This window comes from Diabrotica virgifera, chromosome 4 (genome assembly GCF_917563875.1).
Source record: "Diabrotica virgifera virgifera chromosome 4, PGI_DIABVI_V3a".
Classification (NCBI taxonomy): Eukaryota; Metazoa; Arthropoda; class Insecta; order Coleoptera; family Chrysomelidae; genus Diabrotica; species Diabrotica virgifera.
In genome coordinates, this window is record NC_065446.1 from 221,399,168 (window position 1) to 221,420,329 (window position 21,162).

A 21,162-nucleotide genomic window follows, 5' to 3' on the forward strand; every position below is an offset into this window, starting at 1 on the left:
AAAAAAGTCATTTTGCCTATAATCCGAGCTTTAGTCATGATATTTGTTCTCGTCTTGTGAAGGCGCGTCAAATATCACTTGTACTTCCGGTAATTTTAAAAGAGTACTTCCGGTCACATTTCCAAAACCAGAAGTCCTAGGTCAAATTTCTCACCTTTAGTACCATCCTTGGATTATAAGCTTTCATTCGACACCTCATTTGTCATACCTCTACCCTGGTATAATGACGGAGGAGCTGAGCTTACGGACAGACAGACGGACGGACGGACAGACGGACGAGGATAATTCAACGTTTTCACATTTTTTCAAAATTGGGTGAAAACAATATCTCATTCAAAAGACATTTTTTGTTTATTCCAAGGGACTTTCGGCCCTCGGTAATATTGGAATCTTTCATACTGGATTTAAATTTTTCAAAAATGTCAATTAGTTTTCTCAGGATTCGAAAACATGAATGCATTTAAAAAGCATTGTTCCGAAATTTTGCCCCTACGCTCTTTCTCTTTTATGCGATTTTATTGAAATCAACAGCATTAGTGTTCGTAGTGTTCACATAACTAACGAATCTCTAATTTCTGATTTTCTTAAAAGCGACTGTGTGGTTAACCCGGTCCAGGCGCGAATATTTTTCGACCAGGGTATTTATTGTCTACCAGGACCCTTTTTCCTTCGATTTTACCCTTCATAATCCCCAAATATGCTGTCTTTCTCCTTTTAATAATGGTCAAAAGTTCTCTGTTTTTTCCCATTCTGTGCAACACCATTTCGTTCATAATATGACCGGTCCATGATATTTTCAAAATTATTCAAGTAGTCACATCTCAAAAGTTTCCAGCTTACTCATTAAGTCAGCATTAACAATCCAATAAAGAAGAATAGAATGGACATAACATTTTACCATCCGATATCGGATTTGCAGATTGAATCTTTGGTTACTCAGAAACTTTTAATCTGGATCCTTGAAAAATGTAGCTCCAATGTGTTTTTAATGCATTCATTTTTTTTTCGAATCCTGAGAAAACTAATAGGTATTTTTGAAAAATTTAAAGACAGAATGAAAGATTACGTTATTGCCGAGGGCCGAAAGTCCCTTAGAGTAAATAAAAAGTTTCTTTTGAATAAAATATTTGCAATTAAAAATCACACTAACTTTTTTTCTTTTTTTTTTCACCCCTGTAACTTCTTAAAATAAACTAAATCTTAAGTTTTCATGGACTCTCGACCCTCGGTAATAATGCAATCTTTCATTCTGCTTTTAAATTTTTCAAAAATACTTATTAGCTTTCTCAGGATTCGAAAAAAATTAATATATTTAAAACATATTGGAGCGATATTATGCGCCTATGCCCTTAATATTTTAATGGGCCATATTTGTTTAAAAATTTCGTAACATATTTTACTGGGCACAAATTGTTCGCATGTACACCCGAGTAAGACAATTTATTAGTACTATTATTTATTACTAACAGTCAAATTTCTTTGTCCAAACAAATGCTTTAAAATGATACTTATAGTATTTTTGTAAAAAAAAATTCTTGGACAGAGAAAAAACTCTACCAAAAACATTCGCATGTTGGCAGAGTACATACGGGATATAGTTACCTGGCCCGGGAGACATTTCGAAAATTTGCCCACAAAAGAAGAAGTGCTGCATAAAATAGTTAGAAAAACATCATACCTAGGCCACATACTGAGAACCACTAAGTACCAATATGCTCAATTAATAGTGAAATAAAAGATCGAGAAAAAGTGAGGACTAGGAAGGAAAATACTGTCGTGGCTAAGAAACATCCAACAATGGAAAAGGCTAAATTTTGAACAGATAATAAGAACAGCTAAAGAGAGACAAGAATTTGCAATTCTAGTAGCCAACCTCCATTGAGGAGAGGGCACTTCTAAAAGAAGAAGAAGAAGAAGAAGAAGAAGAAGAAGTAACGTCTTGAGCAAGAACAATAAAAATACATACCTCTCTTTGCTGGTTGACTGTCTTTCACAGAGAGACGTTTGACTTTCTTCTTATCCTTCTCAGCATGGTTTTTTAAAATTATTTTTCCAATATCTAACTTCTTATCTTTTTTTCCCCTTGGAATAAAGTTGTCGGGGTGGGACGAGAGGATATTTTTTACCCACGCAATTTTTCTAATTAATTTAAAATAATCACGTAGAGGGGTTCCAGCAGATTCCCCTACAGAATTTTCAATAGCAATCGAACACTAAAATACAATTGATTAACATTAAAAGATGTAGATATCCGGTTCGTAGAGATTTAGGGGACCCTGTTCTGCAACAATGGTGTAACCCACAATTTGTTTACAAACTTGATTTATATACCAATAAGTTTATTACGAGTGGTTTGACAAAGAACAGAAATGGTATAAGCCGTATCTGGTACTTTAGCGACATCTATTAACCAAAGTTCTAACCCATATTCGTCAAATTACCGATAATGCATCCAGGTAATGCTACAACAACCAGGTAATCCACAGTGCGGTTTACATTGTTATTGAAAAATTTTTAATAGGTATATGTGTAAACATAAACTACAATAATTCTCTCTCAAAACAACACTGGCAGAAAAAGTAAATCAATTATTATTTTATTGGGACAAGTTGGCTATAGATTTAAGTAATCTTTTGTTCTATATACACTATTTACACAAAAAAAACTTAGCGGTTGATAGTCTGGTGCTATAGAATGTGGTGGGTTACGCCGTTGTTGCTTATTGCTGGATTATAGACTGGGGTAAAAACTAAAACAAATTAAGTTAATTGCGTTATACATAACATGCCTTTCATGATGGATACATGGCTACATGGTCATCATAAAATCCTGTTGAAGAAAACAGAAGTTTATCGTAAACCGTATCGCAACTAATGATATTGTATCAGTTGAGGAGTAGAGAGGTCGATTACAAATCGCAAGATCGACTCAAGTAATAAACAGCGTATTAGTTGGATAAAAACCCACGTCATACGAATGAACAAGCATGAACCCACTATTTTGTACATGAAAAATCACGTTAGAGATCCTTCCTTTTAAGCAGAAAACCTTTACTTGGAAACATAGAACTACCTCCATTGTGGCCAAATAATAGACAGCTTTCTGCTGAAAAAAAAAGACCTGAAAGACATCTTGGATTTAGTACCTACAGATGCAAAAGGCTTTTATAATTTCTTAAAGTCGGAAGTGAAAATTTCATAGACGATGTAGAAGGACATGGATATATGCCAGATTTTGCTATTGATGAGGAGCATTATGACGTTGTACATGAATAATAACAATTACTGTAACTACTTTTTCTCAATGTTACAGCAGAGATGAAAACACCTCGAAAAATCGATGGTAAGCCACTATGGGATAGAGCTAGAAGTGCAGATACACGACGGAGATGCAAGGTGGACAACATTAACAACTGGGTGAAATACAGAAGAGTAAAATGGAATGACCACATAATCTGAATTACAGCAAGTAGAATAGTAAGGACGGCGAGAGACGATTCCCCAATAGGAAGACGATTAGTGGAAAGACCACAAAAAAGGTGGAATGACAACCTACTGGAGGCACATTGGAAAACAGACAGTAATGTCTACACAAAAAGAAAAAGAGAAGACTTTTTCTCAATAAAAATGGTTTATGATTATCTTTTGTATCAACTTGTATTATAAACTATTTTGACACAATTAACTATGATCACTTACTCAATTTTGCAACAATCATGTAACCCAGTTTTTCTGTTTTTTTTATACCAAAAATTAAAGGTAATTATTTTATTTCGATATTTTCCGTTTATTTGTATTGTGGTAAAACAGCAAAACATATTTAAAGAAAAAAATCTCAAAAAACGAATTTTCTATGATTATTTCATTCATAGGAGATTCTGACCAATAGAAAGCTACATAAATCTAAATTAAACTGATTATTTTTTGATGATTTTAACTTCCAATCGTATAGTAAGATATTTGATCACGTGTTTAATTCTGTCCAATTAGATTAAAATTATACTGAGAATTATCTACTGTAGAAAATTACCGACAGAATTTTTTAAAGAAGATTGTGCAACCAGTTCCTAGTTTTGACAACTGTCACATTTAAGAAAATATCCATAATGCACGTATTAAAAAATAATCTCACGAATATCACACGACAGTAAGAATAAATAAGAAAATAATGCTTCATTTTTACTCAAATTTGTTGTCATTGGGCAATAGCCACTCGAGCCCTGCGGGCTCTCGTGTCTATTGCCAGACAACAAATTTTCGAAAAACTGTCGCTTTATTAGCAATTTATTCTCACTCTCTTGTGATATTGTACCCGATAATTTTTGATTATTTCATTTATAGGAGATTCTGACCAATAGAAAGCTACAGAAATCTAAATTAAACTGATAATTTTTGATAATTTCCCGACGTCAAGTATATTATGTCAGATACCCTTCGTTGCTACGAAAAAATACATTCAGTGACGGTAATGACAATTAATGTTTTAAAAATTATAAAAGTGATAACTTTCAACCGTCAAATTTTTATAACAACTGTGTGTTCAATTGTACTAATTTGTACTTACATAAATAAATTATAATAAAATTTTGGTTTTGAACAGATTTATTCATGAAAAATTTGCAACAAATGCACTCGATCTCTAAAATTAATATAGAATTTTTGCCCTCGTGACACTTTGACAAAATTTCACTCGCCTTCGGCTCGTGAAATTAAAACTGTCAAAATGTCACTCGGGAAAAATTCAATAATTATGGAGCTCTTGTGCAATTACTACTGATTATTTCATTCATAGGAGATTCTGACCAATAGAAAGCTACAGAAATCTAAATTAAACTGATAACTTTTCTGATAATTGCCCGTCGTCAAGCATATTACGTCAGATGCCCCCTTCGTTGCTACGAAAAAATACATTCAGTGACATTAGTGACAAATGTTTTAAAAATTATAAAAGTGATGACTTTCAACCGTCAAATACATATTTATAACAACTGTGTGTTTAATTGTACTAATTTGTACTTACATAAATAAATTACAATAAAATTTTGGTTTTGAACAGTTTTATTCATGAAATAATCGCAACAAATTGCACTCGATCTCTAAAATTAATATAGAATTTTAGAGCTATTGTGCAATTACTACTGATTATTTCATTCATAGGAGATTCAGACCAATAGAAAGCTACAGAAATCTGAATTAAATTGATAATTTTTGATAATCTCTCGTCGTTAAGTATATTACTTCAGATGCCCTTCGTTGCTATGAAAAAATACATTCAGTGACGTTAATGACAATTAATGTTTTAAAAATTATAAAAGTGATGACTTTCAATCGTCAAATATTTATAAAAACTGTGTGTTTAATGGTACTTACATAAATAAATTACAATAAAATTTTGGTTTTGAACAGTTTTATTCATGAAATAATCGCAACAAATTGCACTCGACCTCTGAAATTAATATCGAATTTTTGTTCTCGTGACACTTTGACATAATTTCACTCGCCTTCGGCTTGTGAAATTAAAACTGTCAAAGTGTCACTCGGGAAAAATTCAATAATTTCAGAGCTCTTGTGCAATTACTACTGATTATTTCATTCATAGGAGATTCTGACCAATAGAAAGCTACAGAAATCTGAATTAAATCGATAATTTTTGATAATCTCCCGTCGTTAAGTATATTACGTCAGATGCCCTTCGTTGCTACGAAAAAATACATTCAGTGACATTAATGGCAATTAATGTTTTAAAAATTATAAAAGTGATGACTTTCAATCGTCAAATATTTATAATAACTGTGTGTTTAATGGTACTTACATAAATAAATTACAATAAAATTTTGGTTTTGAACAGTTTTATTCATGAAATAATCGCAAGAAATTGCACTCGACCTCTGAAATTAATATAGAATTTTTGCTCTCGTGACACTTTGATATAATTTCACTCGCCTTCGGCTCGTGAAATTAAAACTGTCAAAGTGTCACTCGGGAAAAATTCAATAATTTCAGAGCTCTTGTGCAATTACTACTGATAATTTCCCGTCGTCAAGTATATTGCGTCAGATGCCCTTCGTTGCTACGAAAAAATACATTCAGTGACATTAATGACATAAATTACATAAATAAATTACAATAAAATTTTGGTTTTGAACAGTAGTTTTTTTCATGAAAAAATCGCAACAAATTGCACTCGATCTCTAAAATTAATATAGAATTTTAGAGTTCTTGTGCAATTACTACTGATAACGAAATAAAAAAAGCTAATTATCTCAGAACAAGCCGGTGGCTTACACCATTTAGTCCTGTCGCCAGTGGCGGTACAACGGCCTCTTTAATTCAGATGGACTTAACCAAGTTTTTTTTATGTATTTTGACCCGTAGAACACGAATTTTTTTGGGTAACAGTCGATCCGGATGTCGATAAGTTTGTTATAAACAAAGAACTTGAGGAATCATATAACAGCGATTTTTCGCAAAACAAAATATGTTTTTGTATTTTTTGGGCCATTCTAAGCAAAAATGATTTTACAAGTTTTTTCGTAGGATGCATAGTTTTCGACATAAACGCGGTTGAACTTTAAAAAAATCGTAAAATTGCAATTTTTGAACCCGAATAACTTTTGATTAAAAAATAAAATAGCAATTCTGCTTACTGCATTTGAAAGTTCAAGTCAAATTCTATCGGTTTTGATTATCTACATTGCTAAAAATTAAGTTTTTATTTGTTAAACAAAGCCATAAACACATAGTGTTTCCCGTGCCCAATGCATGCGTTTTAAAGTACTTAATCCACGTAGAGATTGTATGTATGCACGCCTACTCGTTCGATTTCAAATGAGAAATGCATTGAAAACATCATTCAATCACTATGTGTTTATAGCTTTGTTTAACAATAAAAAAATTAATTTTTAGCAATGAAAGTAATCAAAACCGATAGGAATTGACTTGAACTTTCAAATGCGATAAGCAGAATTGCTATTTTAGTTTTCAGTCAAACGTTATTCGGGTTAAAAAATTGCAATTTTTCGATTTTTTAAAAGTTCAACCGCGTTTATGTCGAAAACTATGCATCCTACGAAAAAACTTTTAAAATCATTTTTTGCTTAGAATGGCCCAAAAAATACAAAAACATATTTTGTTTTGCGAAAAATCGCTGTTATAATATTCCTCAAGTTCTTTGTTTATAACAAACTTATCGACATCCGGATCGACTGTTACCCAAAAAATTCGTGTTCTACGGGTCAAAATACATAAAAAAAAACTTGGGTAAGTCCATCTGAATTAAAGAGGCCGTTGTACCGCCACTGGCGACAGGATTAATTGTTGCAGAACAGGGTTCATGATAATATACAAAATTACGACAGCATAAGTAGCGATTAAATGAAAATATTGGACGATTTAGCTGTGGAAGATGCATTCGTTTTTCTTGTAGCGGAAACATGAATAGATTTAAAAAAGTCCTTTGTCATAAAACATGTATGTCTATTTTTCTTTTTTTTTTCTTTAAGTGCTCTGTCCGTTGCGAACGTTGGCTATTAACATGACAATTCTGATCTTGCTTGCGGCACTTCTGAATAGTTCGACTGATGTGAGCTCGAACCACTTTCGCAGACTTTGGAGCCACGAGTGTCTTCTCCTGCCTGGCCCACGCTTACTGTCTATTTTCCCCTGGAAAATCAATTGCAGTAGACGGTACTCATCGTGTCTCAATATATCTAGATGTCAATATGTCTAGATATTCAAGTTTTTTTTGTGTAATTGTGCTCACAATTTCTTTCTCTTTTCCAAGTCTGTGGATTACCTCTACGTTGTTCACATATTCGGTCCAGGATATACGAAGAGTGCGTCTACTTTTACTTATTCTTATTCTTCTTCTTTTTCTTTAAGTGCCAGCTCCGCGACGGAGGTCGGCAATCACCATAGCTATTCGGATTTTAGAGACGGCTGCTCTGAAAAGTTCATTTGACGTACATCCGTACCATTCTCTCAGGTGGCGCAGCCACGATATTCTGCGTCTTCCTATGCTTCTTTTTCCTTGAATCTTTCCCTGCATAATCAATTGGATCAAGTTGTATCTCTTTCCACGTGTAATATGTCCGAGATATTCCAATTTTATTGTTTAATGGTATTTAATATTTCCATTTCTTTATTCATCTTTCTCAGAACCTCTTTGTTTGTGACGTGTTCTGTCCACGATATTTTCAGAATTCTTCTGTACACCTACAGCCCGAATGATTCTAGTTTTTTCATTGATGCAGCTTTTAAGGTCCAAGCTTCCATTCCATAAAAAAAGTCGAGAAAACGTAGCACCTAGCCAACCTAACTCTTAGCTCCAGCTTCAAATCTCTTGTGCAGAGCACTTTTCTCATTTGGTTAAAATTTACTCTAGCCTTTTCTATTCTGATTTTTTTCCTGTAAGTAATCTCCTGTGGAGTTGATCATTGTTCCAAAGTACCTATGTATATCGGTCGACTCGTTCGATATTGGATCCGTTTATAAAAAGCTTCTCGTTATTTCTTTGAGTTTTGATATTCTCATAAACTTTTTCTTCTTGACGTTCATTATTAGACCTTATTCTTGTCCAAACTCCGCTATTCTGGTCACCAGCCTCTGAAGATCCCCAATATTTTCAGCTAAGATGACAGTGTCATTCGCATATATGTATAATGTTATTAATGAGAACCCCATTGACCTTTATTCCAGCTGTTTCACCCTCAAGAGCTTTTATCAAGATCTCATCCGAGTAGGCACTAAAAAGAATTGGCGACAACATGCATCCCTGTCTTACTCCACGTCTAATTTCATTTTCCTCTGATAGCTGATCGTTAACACGTACTTTTGCTCGTTGTTTATAGTGTAAATTAGATATAATCCTGAGGTCATTGTAGTCTATCTTCTTTGATTCCAGGACATGCATTAATTGTTCATGTCGTACTTTATCGAATGCTTTATTATAGTCAATATAACACGCATATATATATCTTGATTGACGTCCAGGCACCTTTGTATAAGTATGTTAAGTGAAAAAAAGCTTCACGAGTTCCTAGGCCTTTGCGAAACCCAAATTGCGTATCATTAATGTCTATGTCCAGTTTTTCATAATATATTCGGTTACGGATGACTTTCAATAGCAACTTTAGCACATGGGACATCAAGCTTATGGTGCGATTGTCGCCGCATTTTCTGGCGTTTTTCTTTTTAGGGAGACAAATAAAAATTGACGTTAACCATTCTTTGGGTAATGTGCCTGAAGACTAATTCTTATTCTAGACATGCTCAACTGCCGTTTGAGATCTTTAAATAAACAATATTTTTTTCACATCTTCCATAATAGTGCAACGTAAAGGTAGCCTCAAACGAACCTTCACAGTAGACACAAAAAATTGATGTCTGGCAGCATTGCGATGTCGATTAATGTATGTTTTGTATGCTTCAAATAATACAGTACGTAAATCGTTCTGCTGGACATCGGGAATATACATAGAGATCATTGTGGCAACTGCGCTAACCTGTGTTAGTTGAAACTTCTGTTCGAGTACGAGTTTCTGGTGCAATAGAGCTGTTAGAACGAATAGAATGAGTGATTTTGAATGCAAGGCAGTCCATAAATAAATCAAAACAAATATTATGACTGACGAATTAATAATTTTACTTTTACTCCATTAAAATGTTACATTTAGGTTGCATTTCCTGGAGGAGTCAATTTTATTTTTTAACGTATAGGGGGGTTCAGTAGAAGCTTAAGTTCAAGTTTTTGGGGTCGCCACCCTTGTCCCCCGGCCGTCATATTGGAAAAAGAGGTGCAAAGGGTTTTCGCGCTGTATTTTCTAAACTAGCAATCCTAGAGAAAATTTAATTACACATAAAATGTAGCAAATTAAATTTTCTACAATATTATGTCTATTACTTTTTATCGTAAACTGACCAACAAAAAAGTTATAAATAAAAATATGAGAAAATTTTGTAAGAAGTTTCTTTTTGGAGGTTATAACTTTTTTTCCATTCATTTCACAATAAAATACTATCATGGCGATTTTGTAGAGGATTTTTTAGTGAACAATTTTCGCTATAAAGTTGTTTAATTTTATTTATTATCTAGGTTTTACAGCGCTCCAATCTTGACCAGATTCTCGAATTCTCATAGGAATACAATAAAAAAATACTTTTCTATCTATATATTAGTCGAGCGCCAGCAATCTTTATGCCGACCACGAAAATCAAATTTAAGTTGAATGACCAATTTTGGTCTATTTTTATGTTTTAGAGGTCGCTGAATCCGAATATGAAGTTTATTTATATCTAGATTTGGTGAAACATATTTAAAAAATCAGATTTTATACAAAAATGCCGAAAATCAATTATGATGATTTTTCAAATTTACCTAGCTCTATCTTTGGTCTCTGTAAATATTTCCTTTTGAAGATTTTACTGTTTAATCTCTGAAGTATGTAGATGACAATGGGATTTGTCCTAATTATTTAAAAACGTTATAAAAGGAGTTGTTAGTTTTTAAACATTTTGTCATCATATTTCGTTAGTTTCATGTTTACTTAAAAAAGTTGTGTGACAAACTTTTTAGTTTATAATTTTAACCAACACAACAATAACTTCCAGCCCATCAGCAATCGATATAACAATATGTACCCAGGACATTTTATCTAAATTAACTTGGTCTGTTATTCAAGATCCACATGGTTCTGATCATCTACCCTTGATCATAGCCTTGGAAAACTCGGAACAAGCAATACAACCTGGTGACAATACACACAAAAGATGGAATTTACATAAAGCAGATTGGAATTTGTATTCATCGAACTTTTATTCGGGAAAACAACCACAAACTTATGAAGAGTTAGTTACCGAAATAAACCGATGCGCAACCATTTCAATTCCAAAATCATACAAAAATAACAAATATCCTACAAACAAGATACCAAAACTATGGTGGGATAATAACTGCGAATCAGCTGCAAATAACCGCAAAACAGCATATAGACATTATAAAACAAATCCTAATCTTCACAATCTAATTGAATACAAAAAATTAGATGCCTTAGCAAAGAAAACTTTTAAAATTAGAAAAAAACAAACTTGGATAAATTACTGCGAAAGCTTAAACTCCAACACTCCAATCAGCGACGTCTGGAAGAAAGTAAATCGCTACAAAAACCGAAAGCAGTCCAATCAACTTCCGATAAACACCGAAGCTGCATGGATAGAAGAGTTCCATTTCAAGATTTCACCTCCTTGGGTTCCAAGTCAGATAAATGAAGCTACAGTTACCGTACCCAGAGAAAACTTCAATCTAGAGAAACCATTTGATTTATGGACATTAAATCATGGACTCAAGCAAAATAATAGTTCATCTCCAGGGATGGACTGTATATCATATTCTATGCTATATTTTCTACCTACAGAATATAAACTATTATTACTACAAATTTTTAACACTATATGGCAAAACAAAAATTTAATTCCCAAAGCATGGAAGGACTATATTGTATTACCTATAAAAAAGCCAGGAAAGCCAGATAACAAAGTTGAATCTTACAGACCTATATCTTTAAGTTCCTGTATACTAAAAACTCTAGAGAGATTAATCAAAAATCGGCTTGAATACTGGCTTGAGTCCGAAGATATCCTTCCCAAATCTCAGTACGGCTTCCGAAAATCCAGGTCTACACAAGATGCTCTCACTTCCCTAGTCTCTTCTTTACAGGTCAATTTTACAAATCAGGCGTCGACAGCTGCAGCATTTATAGATGTAACTTCAGCGTTTGATAACATAAATTTAGATATTCTTTATAAAAAATTAGTAGATCTTGGAATGCCACTTAAAATTTCAAATTTCATTGTATCCTTGTACAAGAATAGATGGACTTACTTAAAAATAAACGAGAACCTTTTACCACCAAGGTTAACGAGTATAGGTATACCACAGGGTAGTATTTTAAGTCCACTTCTCTTTTCATTGTACAATATAGATTTAGAACATATAGTACCTCCACACTCTAATATTTTACAATTTGCAGATGATGTTGTGTTGTACACCTCCCATTCTTCCCTAGACATTTGTAGACGTCAATTTGAATTTACATTAGATTGTGTAAAAAATGATTACCATTCTCTAGGCTTATCCATATCAACCACAAAGACTGAAATTTGTTTTTTCTCCAAAAAACGCCAAATTTCTCAAGGCACCTTCAAATTAGGTAGAATAGAATTTCCGATAAAAAATTGTGTTAAATATCTTGGGACGTATTTGGATCGTAAATTGTTATGGAAGGATCAAATTCATTCTATTATAAAGAAATCAGAAAATTCTATGAATATCCTTAGAGCTTTTTGTAGAACCGGTTGGGGAGCTGACCCGAATATTGCATTGCTATTCTATCGCTCAATGATTCGACCAATTTTCGACTATAGTTGTCATTTATATGGGTCTGCGTCAACAGGATATCTTAATAAAGTTGAAATCCAAAGGAATAAATGTTTGAGACTCTGTCTCGGTTACTTAAAATCTACTCCTATTACTATTATTGAGATTGAAGCTAAGGAACCACCACTTACTCTACGTAGACAGTTTTGTACAGATAAGTTTGTAGCTAGAGCTATCTCAAAAAACGTCAGCTACTTAAGGACTATTCGTAACTTGAATATATTAGATTTAAGCCATAAATATTGGTGTACTAAAAAAACCCCCATATACGTTGAAAGCTACAGGAAGTTGACAATGAATGAAAACCAAATGTACAAAAATAAAATACCTTTAATTTACACTAAACCTCCTGAAACTCTCTTTTCCAAGGTAATACAAACAAACTACATGGATTCAAACCTTCCAGGCAATATTATCAACAAAATAATGAAAGACAGGTGGCCTATGTTTCAATATATTTTTACTGACGGCTCCAAAATTCAAAATAAAACCGGATGTGCAATATATCACTGGAATTCTGAATACAAAGAATCATGCCGATTGCCTAATGAAGCTTCAATATATACTGCCGAATTATCAGCTTTATTACTTGCGTTAAAATATATAGCCTCTGTTGGTATGGACAATTATATCATTTTCACCGATTGTAGAAGTATTGTGGACAAACTCACTTCTATCCAATCGACAAAAAATCTAAACCACATTGAGATAGAAATTAAGAGTTTATATTATGATTTTACTTCCTCGGGCAGTTCAATTATTATTTGTTGGGTGAAAGGACATTCTGGAATATTAGGAAATGAAGAAGTCGACAAATTAGCTAAATCTGCAGCTTTAACCAAACAAAACATAAGCAACATACTTCTACTAGTAACCGATATATATAATATCAGTAAAAACCATTGCAAACAAAATTGGCAACGTGTATATAACCAAAGTACAACGGGAATAAATTTTAGAAATTGCCAGCCACTAATTCCCAATGAGAGATGGTTTAAACAAGAATCAAATAGGCTATTTATAAAAACAATAAACAGAATGAGGTCAAATCACGCACTAACCCCAGCATACAAACACAGCATAGGTATCAGTGATAACCCATATTGCGCCTGTGGTGGAATGGGAGATCTACAGCACCTCATATTGAAGTGTGGACTGTACAGACAAAATATTAAAGTAATGTATGAAAAGTTAATTGATCTAAATTGTCCTTTACCTGTCAATTTAAACGAAATTCTTTTTCCAAAAAATAAGCAGACGTTACAATGTCTTTACGAATATGTAACGTCCTGTAAATTTAAATTTTAAATAGGCTTAGATAATAAAATTATAAAATTGTAAAAATATCACACAAAATTGAAAAATGTATCCATTAAGATAGTATAACACTCTGTAAATTTAGATAATAAGTAGGCTTAGATATTAACTTAAAATTGTTATTTTAATACCATACAAAAAAACACAAATAGTCTGGCTAATTGGCTCTGTCAAAGCCATTAATAAAAAAAAAAAAAAAAAAAAAACAATAAAAATAATTCATTAAGAAGTTTTTTGGAAAATTTTAAGTCAAAATATAGAATAGGAAAAAAGTTATGTTACTTCATAAACAAGCGGCACACCCCAAAAAACGCTTATATCTCGAGATCCTGACCACGGTGTGGTGAATGACTAATTTTCATCATACTTTATGATTTTGATAACAAAAATTCGTTTTTTGCTCTTCTTAAGAATTTTGCAATATGGGGTTGCGTCATTCTTCTTCTGAACCGGCGCATTTGTCCTCAAACAACTTCTTGGGCCGTTTCTTTATATGCTTCGGGTTATAGTTTTATAGTGGGGAGAAAGGTAACAAACAGATTAATAATAGCATAGGAATGTTAAAATCATAATAAATTGTATGAATAAAAAATATATATAGATAGAGAAGTAAGCCTAACTTTTGTTTTTATTATACCCCTATGAGCATTCGAGAATATGGTCAAGTTTGGGGCGCTGTAACACCTATATAAATAAATATAATTAAACAAATTTATAGTGGAAATTGTTCGCTGAAGAACCCTGTACAAAATTGATATAATGTTATTTTATTTTAAAATGAACTGAAAAAAAGTTTTAACCTCCAAAAGAATCTTGTTAAAAAATTTTTACATATTTTTGTTTATATCTTTTTTGTTGGTCACTTGACGATAAAAAGTAATACAAATAAAATTGTAGAAAATTTAATTGTCTCCATTTTATGTTTAACTAGATTTTCCGTAGGGTTGGTAGTTTACGAGATATAGCGCGAAACCCCTTTGCACACCATTTCCAAGATGGCGGCCGGGGGGACAAGGGTGGCGACCCCAGAAACTTGAACTTAAGCTTCTACTCAGCCCCCTATACATTAAAGAAATAAAATTGACTCCTCTAACAAATGCAAGGTACGGCTTAAAAAATGTAACATTTTAATGGAGTATTTAATTTTTAAAATATATTTTATTTAAAAATGAATTTCCAAATTAAACAGACACAGTTTTCCCATTAGGTCAAAAATAGTTCCACTACAATGTCATGTTTTGACGTTTATTTGTGTCACCCAAAATGAATTGTCAATTTTGAGGTTAATGCCCCTTAATGCTAACTATATTGTCATTGAGATAGCGAAGTTGCCACAATTATCTTAATATAATACAATGTATGTATTTATGTATCTAAATATACAATGTATGTTCCGTATGTCCAGCTGAACGATTTTCGCACTGTATAAAGAGAGAATGCTTTTAAAAATAATTTAATAAGTAAATTTTTTTTTAGAATATTTTATGGATGCCGCAATTTTTCAATTTGTATAAAACATTAACGATTAAATATTTGTTTCTTTCGATATTATTAATAAACGGAAAACAATAAGCAATTAAGGGAAAGAGAATCAAAACTTAAAAAGAGAAGTAAAGCAGCTATAATAAATAATAGAGAAACCCAGAGAAATACATTAAGAAGTAAAACCTGATAATATCAGGATAATAAATGGACACAAACGATGCTACACAAATATGAGAAGAAATGGAAACATATTTAGAGCCATATAGATCTACAATTAAAAGTTAAATTAAGGAATGTCACAAGATTGGGGAGAATCTCTGCGTTATAGAAACAAAGCAGTTGCTGAAAAACGGAGATATTGAAATACAGGAGCAAGTCAAAAAACTACAACGACGGCATTTACATAAACAATTACCTAATCATGAAATAAAAGAAATACAGAAACAAATAATGGTAGGGGAGCCCAAGCGGGAATTTTGCAGTTACTCGAGCGCGTCAGATTATCATATGGGGAGAAACCTGGTGTCCTGCAGATATAACTCTACCATATATTGGCTCTTAACACAGGGGGGTTCGTTAAGGGAGGCCCGAAAAAAATCTATCCCTAAAAATACTCGAAATTGTCAGATTCAGATAAGGTAAGTTAAGTACATGCAAAAGAGTATATTTCAAAAATCTGACGATTTGAGCGGGTCGTAAGGAAATGGGTGAGTTAAAAAGTTAAAAAAGCGAATAATTCGCGAAATAAACGTTAGATCGAAAAACTAAAAAATACGTTTTCAATATTTTTCAAAAATCTACCGAAGGATACCAAACTTGTCCCCCACGGAGGGGGGGGGGTAAATTTAAAATTTTAAATACATATTCCACGATATTTCGCAGAATAAACATTAGATCGAAAAACTGCAAAATACGCTTAATGAATATTTTTGAAAAATCTGTCGAATGGTTCCAAACACGACCCCCTACGGAGGTGGGGTGGGGGTTACTTTAAAATCTTAAATATGAGCCCCAAATTTTTATTCCAAATTTGGATTCTTTACGTAAAAATAAGCAACTTTTATTCGAAACATTTTTTCGAGTTATGGATAGATGGTGCTATAATCTGAAAAAACGATTGTTGGAAATGGAAAATCAAATTAAAAAATGGCAAGTGCCCACTAAAATGAAAAACTTTACTTAACGTTTTTTGGTTTTAGGACCTACTCTTCACAACCCAATAGGTCCCCAAAGCGCTCGAGTGACTGAATATTTAGAATACTTTGCTCCCCTACTATAAGCAAACTGGCGAAAGAAGTTAGAGCAAAAGGAAAATTTGCAAAAGTAAAATACAAAAGTTAACAGTAGATGGTAGGAGAAGAGAAGGGGCAGCTATACGAAATAAAAAAGGGAAGCTGCACAAGGATGGTAAAGAACTTATAACTAGTAAACAACAAAGGAAAAATAATAACAACATGGCTACAATAAGGACGATGATTTTGGCGAAAGGGAAAGGAAATAGCACGTAGTTTTTTTATAAGCCGATTAGTAATTGACTTTCAAGCAATGAGAAATTAACAAAAATTACTATTTAAGATTGCTCGAGAAATCTCTAGCTAGGAAAATCAGCATAATTAACGCACATGCTTCCACACAAGAGAACGACTTGGAAATAAAAAAAAAAACGAGTACTATGAACAAGTTTGTGATTCATCATTCTCTTTGCCTTATCCCTATGCGGGGTCGGCTTCCCTAATTGCATTTCTCCATACAATTCTATCTTGGGTCATATCAATATTAATCCCCTTTACCAACATGTCCTGCCTAATCGTCTCCCCCCACGACTTCTTTGGTCTTCCTCTCCTACTCCTTCCAGGAATCTGCACTTCAGCAATTCTTCGTATTAGGTGATTAGCGTCTCGAAGTTGAACATGACCAAACCATCTCAACCTATGCTCTCTCATTTTGGCATCAAATGGTGCCACATCTAGACTTCCCCCAGTATACTCATTTTTATGTTTATCCTTTTTTGTCACTCCACTCATCCATCTAAGCATTCTCATTTCCGCCAGATGCATTCGTTGTTCCTCTTTCTTTTTCACCGCCCAACATTCAGTTCCGTACATCATAGCCGGTCTTATGGATGTTTTATAGAATTTTCCCTTCAACTTCATTGGAATTTTCCTGTCACACAGCACACCACTCGCTTCCTTCTACTTCATTCATCCAGCCCTAATTCTACTGCACGCATCTCCATATATTTCTCCATTACTCTGTAATACTGATCCCAGGTACTTAAAACTATTGTTATTTACAATCAGTTCACCATCCAAACATACCATTTTATTTGTACTAAATCCATCTTTAAATGAACATAGCAGATACTCAGTCTTTGTCCTACTAAGTTTTAAACCTTTTTCCTCCAGAGCTTGTCTCCACTGTTCCAGTTTTTTTTCAAAGTCTCTTTCACTATTTCCTACTAACGCGACATCATCAGCATACATAAAGTACCATGGAATGCTACCCTGTAGTCTCGCTGTTATCTGGTCCAAAACTAATTAAAATAAATACGGACTAAGCACCGAGCCTTGGTGCAATACTACTTTCACATAAAATTTATCAGTCTCTTCCACACCTGTCCTAACACTAGTCATTACTCCCTCATACATATCCCTTACAATATTTACATATTCACCAGGGACTCCTATCTTATTGAGTGCCCACCAGAGAATCTCTCGAGGAACTCTATCATATGCTTTCTCAAGTTCAATGAATACCATATGAGCGTTTGTTTCTTTATTCCTGTATTTTTCCATCAACTGCCTTGTAATGAAAATTGCATCTGTTTTTGACCTGCCCTGCATAAAGCCAAATTGATTCTCGGATATTTCGGTCTCTTCACGTATCCGTCTATTAATTAAAAATTTGTGATATGATTAAAAAAGTACCAAAATATGACAAATAATAATAGTGGTAGATATGAATAGAAAAGTACGAAGAGAAGATAAATTTATGTAAATATAACGAGATGTAAAAGCCTGCCTAAAGAAAGTAATAATAGTGGAATAAATCTAATACAATTTTCAATGGAACATAAATAGTCCAGGGTAATAAGGTTTTTTCCATGACACTCGAGCAGCCAGGGTACTGAAGCGTTTTTTCGACAGGTAATACATATAAGAGCAAAGTGTAACTATTTCCTGCGTAGGATCTGGCGGCCATTTTTCTTTATAAACAATTAAGTGTCAGAAAATGGCATTTTTCCTTTTTTTTTTCAAATCAATGGAAAACAGTGAAACTTATGGTTTTTTTATTACAAATATCTTTAAGATTATGGAAAAAGCTTTACAATGACGTATTACAAAGTTTGATATACTCATTTATTGTTAATATAATTGCGAAAAAAGGTCGAAATTGCAAAGAAAATTAATTTCGCAATATCTATTGTAAAAATTAGTGTACAGTTTTGAAATTTTTTTCATATAAGGGTTCTTTGGTGCTTAATATGTGATAAAAATTTCAAAGCGATTCATTTAATTGTTTAAATTTTATTCAAATTGTTTTTCCCAGAGAGCATTTTTTACAGTAACATAAGTCAGAAAAAAATGCCGTTAGAACCATTCCACAGGTGTCAAATGAAAGAGCATGATCTATATTTTCAACTTGGTTTTAAAAAAGCGAATAAAAAATGCATTTATTAGTAATAAATAGTTATGCAAAAGTATCGTAAATCTTTCCTTATAAACTTTTTATTTTGTTATATAAGAAATTATATATATTTATTAAAATTTTTTATCAATTATGATATAAATAACATTACTTGGTAGTTGTGCACTTAAAACAGGGTAAAAAAGTTAATTTTTTTGGAAAAATTATTTAAAAAGTTTATAAGGAAAGATTTACGATACTTTTGCATAATTATTTATTACTAATAAATGCATTTTTTATTCGCTTTTTTTAAACCAAGTTGGAAATATAGTTCATGCTCTTCCATTTGACACCTGTGGAATGGTTCTAACGTCATTTTTTTCTGACTTATGTTAGTGCAAAGAACATGCTCACTGAGATAAACAATTCGAATAAAATTTAAACAATATAATGAATCGCTTTGAAATTTTTATCACCTATTAAGCAACAAAGAACCCTCATTTGACAAAAATTTCAAACATGTACACTAATTTTTACAGCAGTTATTAGGAAAATAATTTTTTTTGCAATTCCTACTTTTTTCGCAATTATATTAACAATAAATGAGTATATCAAGCTTTGTAATGGGTCATTTTAAAGCGTTTTCCATAATCTCAAAGATATTTGTAATAAAAAAATCATAAGTTTCACTGTTTTCCATTGATTTGAAAAAAAAGGGAAAAATGCCATTTTTTGACAGTTAATTGTTTATAAATAAAAATGGCCGCCAGATCCTACGCAGGAAATAGTTGCAATTTTTTCCTATAGGTATTACTTGTCGAAAAAACGCTTCAGTACCCTGGCTGCTCGAGTGCCACGAACAGGGTATATTTTTGTCTTATTACCCTGGCCTAACACTTAACATAGCAAGTATACAATTTAATCTTAAAAATGCAAATAAAATATCCTGCATAGCTCCTGATAGGAAAACAGGAAACCAAGTAGACCATATTCTTATTGAAACAGAACATAATAGATCGGTGACTGATAGTAGAAGCTACAGAGGAGCAGATGCTGAGAGTGGTCATATTGTATTGACAATAGTCAAACTTAAACAAACAATCCCCAAGCTACCAAGAAAAGAAAGACAACGGAAAAATACCAATTTGAGCAATTCCAAGGTAAAGAAGTAGCAAAAATAACAGAGGAAGAAATAAACAAGTTATTGAGAAGAATCCTGACGGGAATAGAAACTAATACAAATAGCCATGATAGAAGCGACAGACCTTAGCGTTGGAAAAGCAGAAAAAGAACAGGGAGAACACTGCTTTGATGAGGAGGACTGCAAAAGGGTCCTAGCGCAGAGGAACAACGCAAAAATGGAAAATATTAGAAACAACACAAGAAAAACTAAACAGCATTATAAAACCAAAAGAAGAGAAGCTAAACGATTATGTAGGCAAAATACGAAATAGAGATTAATAGAGTCAACAAATATTATACATAATATAAGACAATTATGTGCAAAAACGGAAGACTATTATATGTCCAAAAAGATAATAGAACTTTTTATCCAGGAGTAAAAAAATAGAGAATTGACACAAAATGCATGCAAAATCCTTTACAGAAATAAAGATAATACATTTTGGGGCAAACTTTTTATGTCTTAAATCTCCTTAACTCCATAGCTTCATTCTTTAGTAATATCACTGTAATATTATTGTTGTTAAACAGGTACATTTTCATCGTATACCGAGTGTACGAATCAAAGTGTGTTTTCACTCAAAGTTCGCATCACCATGTGGAATATCCTAGCATTTGTAAAATACTGAAATTAAAACTAAACTATAGGCTCATGTTTTCTTAACATGTATTCTGGTTTTTGATTCATTCGCATATGTTGGACCATAAAAAAGTTAGGTGCTTTAACAACTAGCCATGTTTTTCATCAATTTCATTTTTAAATAAGTATAGCAAACTTTAAGGGGAAATTCTGCATGAAAAAATAATTACAATGTGCTTTATAGACGTATGTCCTCAAATGCTTCGTTTCCGAGATAGGGGATATTGAAATTTTTCTTACAAACTGACGATTTATTTATTGCTCTAAAACCGGTTGAGATATGTAAATGAAATTTAATGGGTTTTAAAACCTAGTTATTGCACATTTTCTGACATCCAATTAAGAATTCAATATTCACCATTGGCGCCCATATGGGTAATATGGCGCGTCACATTAACCCGGGAAACCGGGGTACCCCCTTTTGGGACCCCAAGGATCACGGGACCCCGTTTTGGAACCAAAGCATTGACCATACATAG

General features: G+C 32.8%; 1 protein-coding gene across 2 annotated transcripts in view; it reads right to left on the minus strand.

Moving 5' to 3' along the window:
- The window catches only part of LOC114326408 (outer dynein arm-docking complex subunit 4-like), a 135,405-nt gene that overhangs the window by 78,893 nt on the left and 35,350 nt on the right, over positions 1-21,162 (minus strand). For both annotated transcript variants that reach the window (XM_050649871.1, XM_050649872.1), the window contains exon 3: positions 1,967-2,213. In XM_050649871.1, coding sequence (XP_050505828.1) covers positions 1,967-2,213 — 247 coding nt within the window. The remainder of the gene's footprint in view (positions 1-1,966; positions 2,214-21,162) is intronic.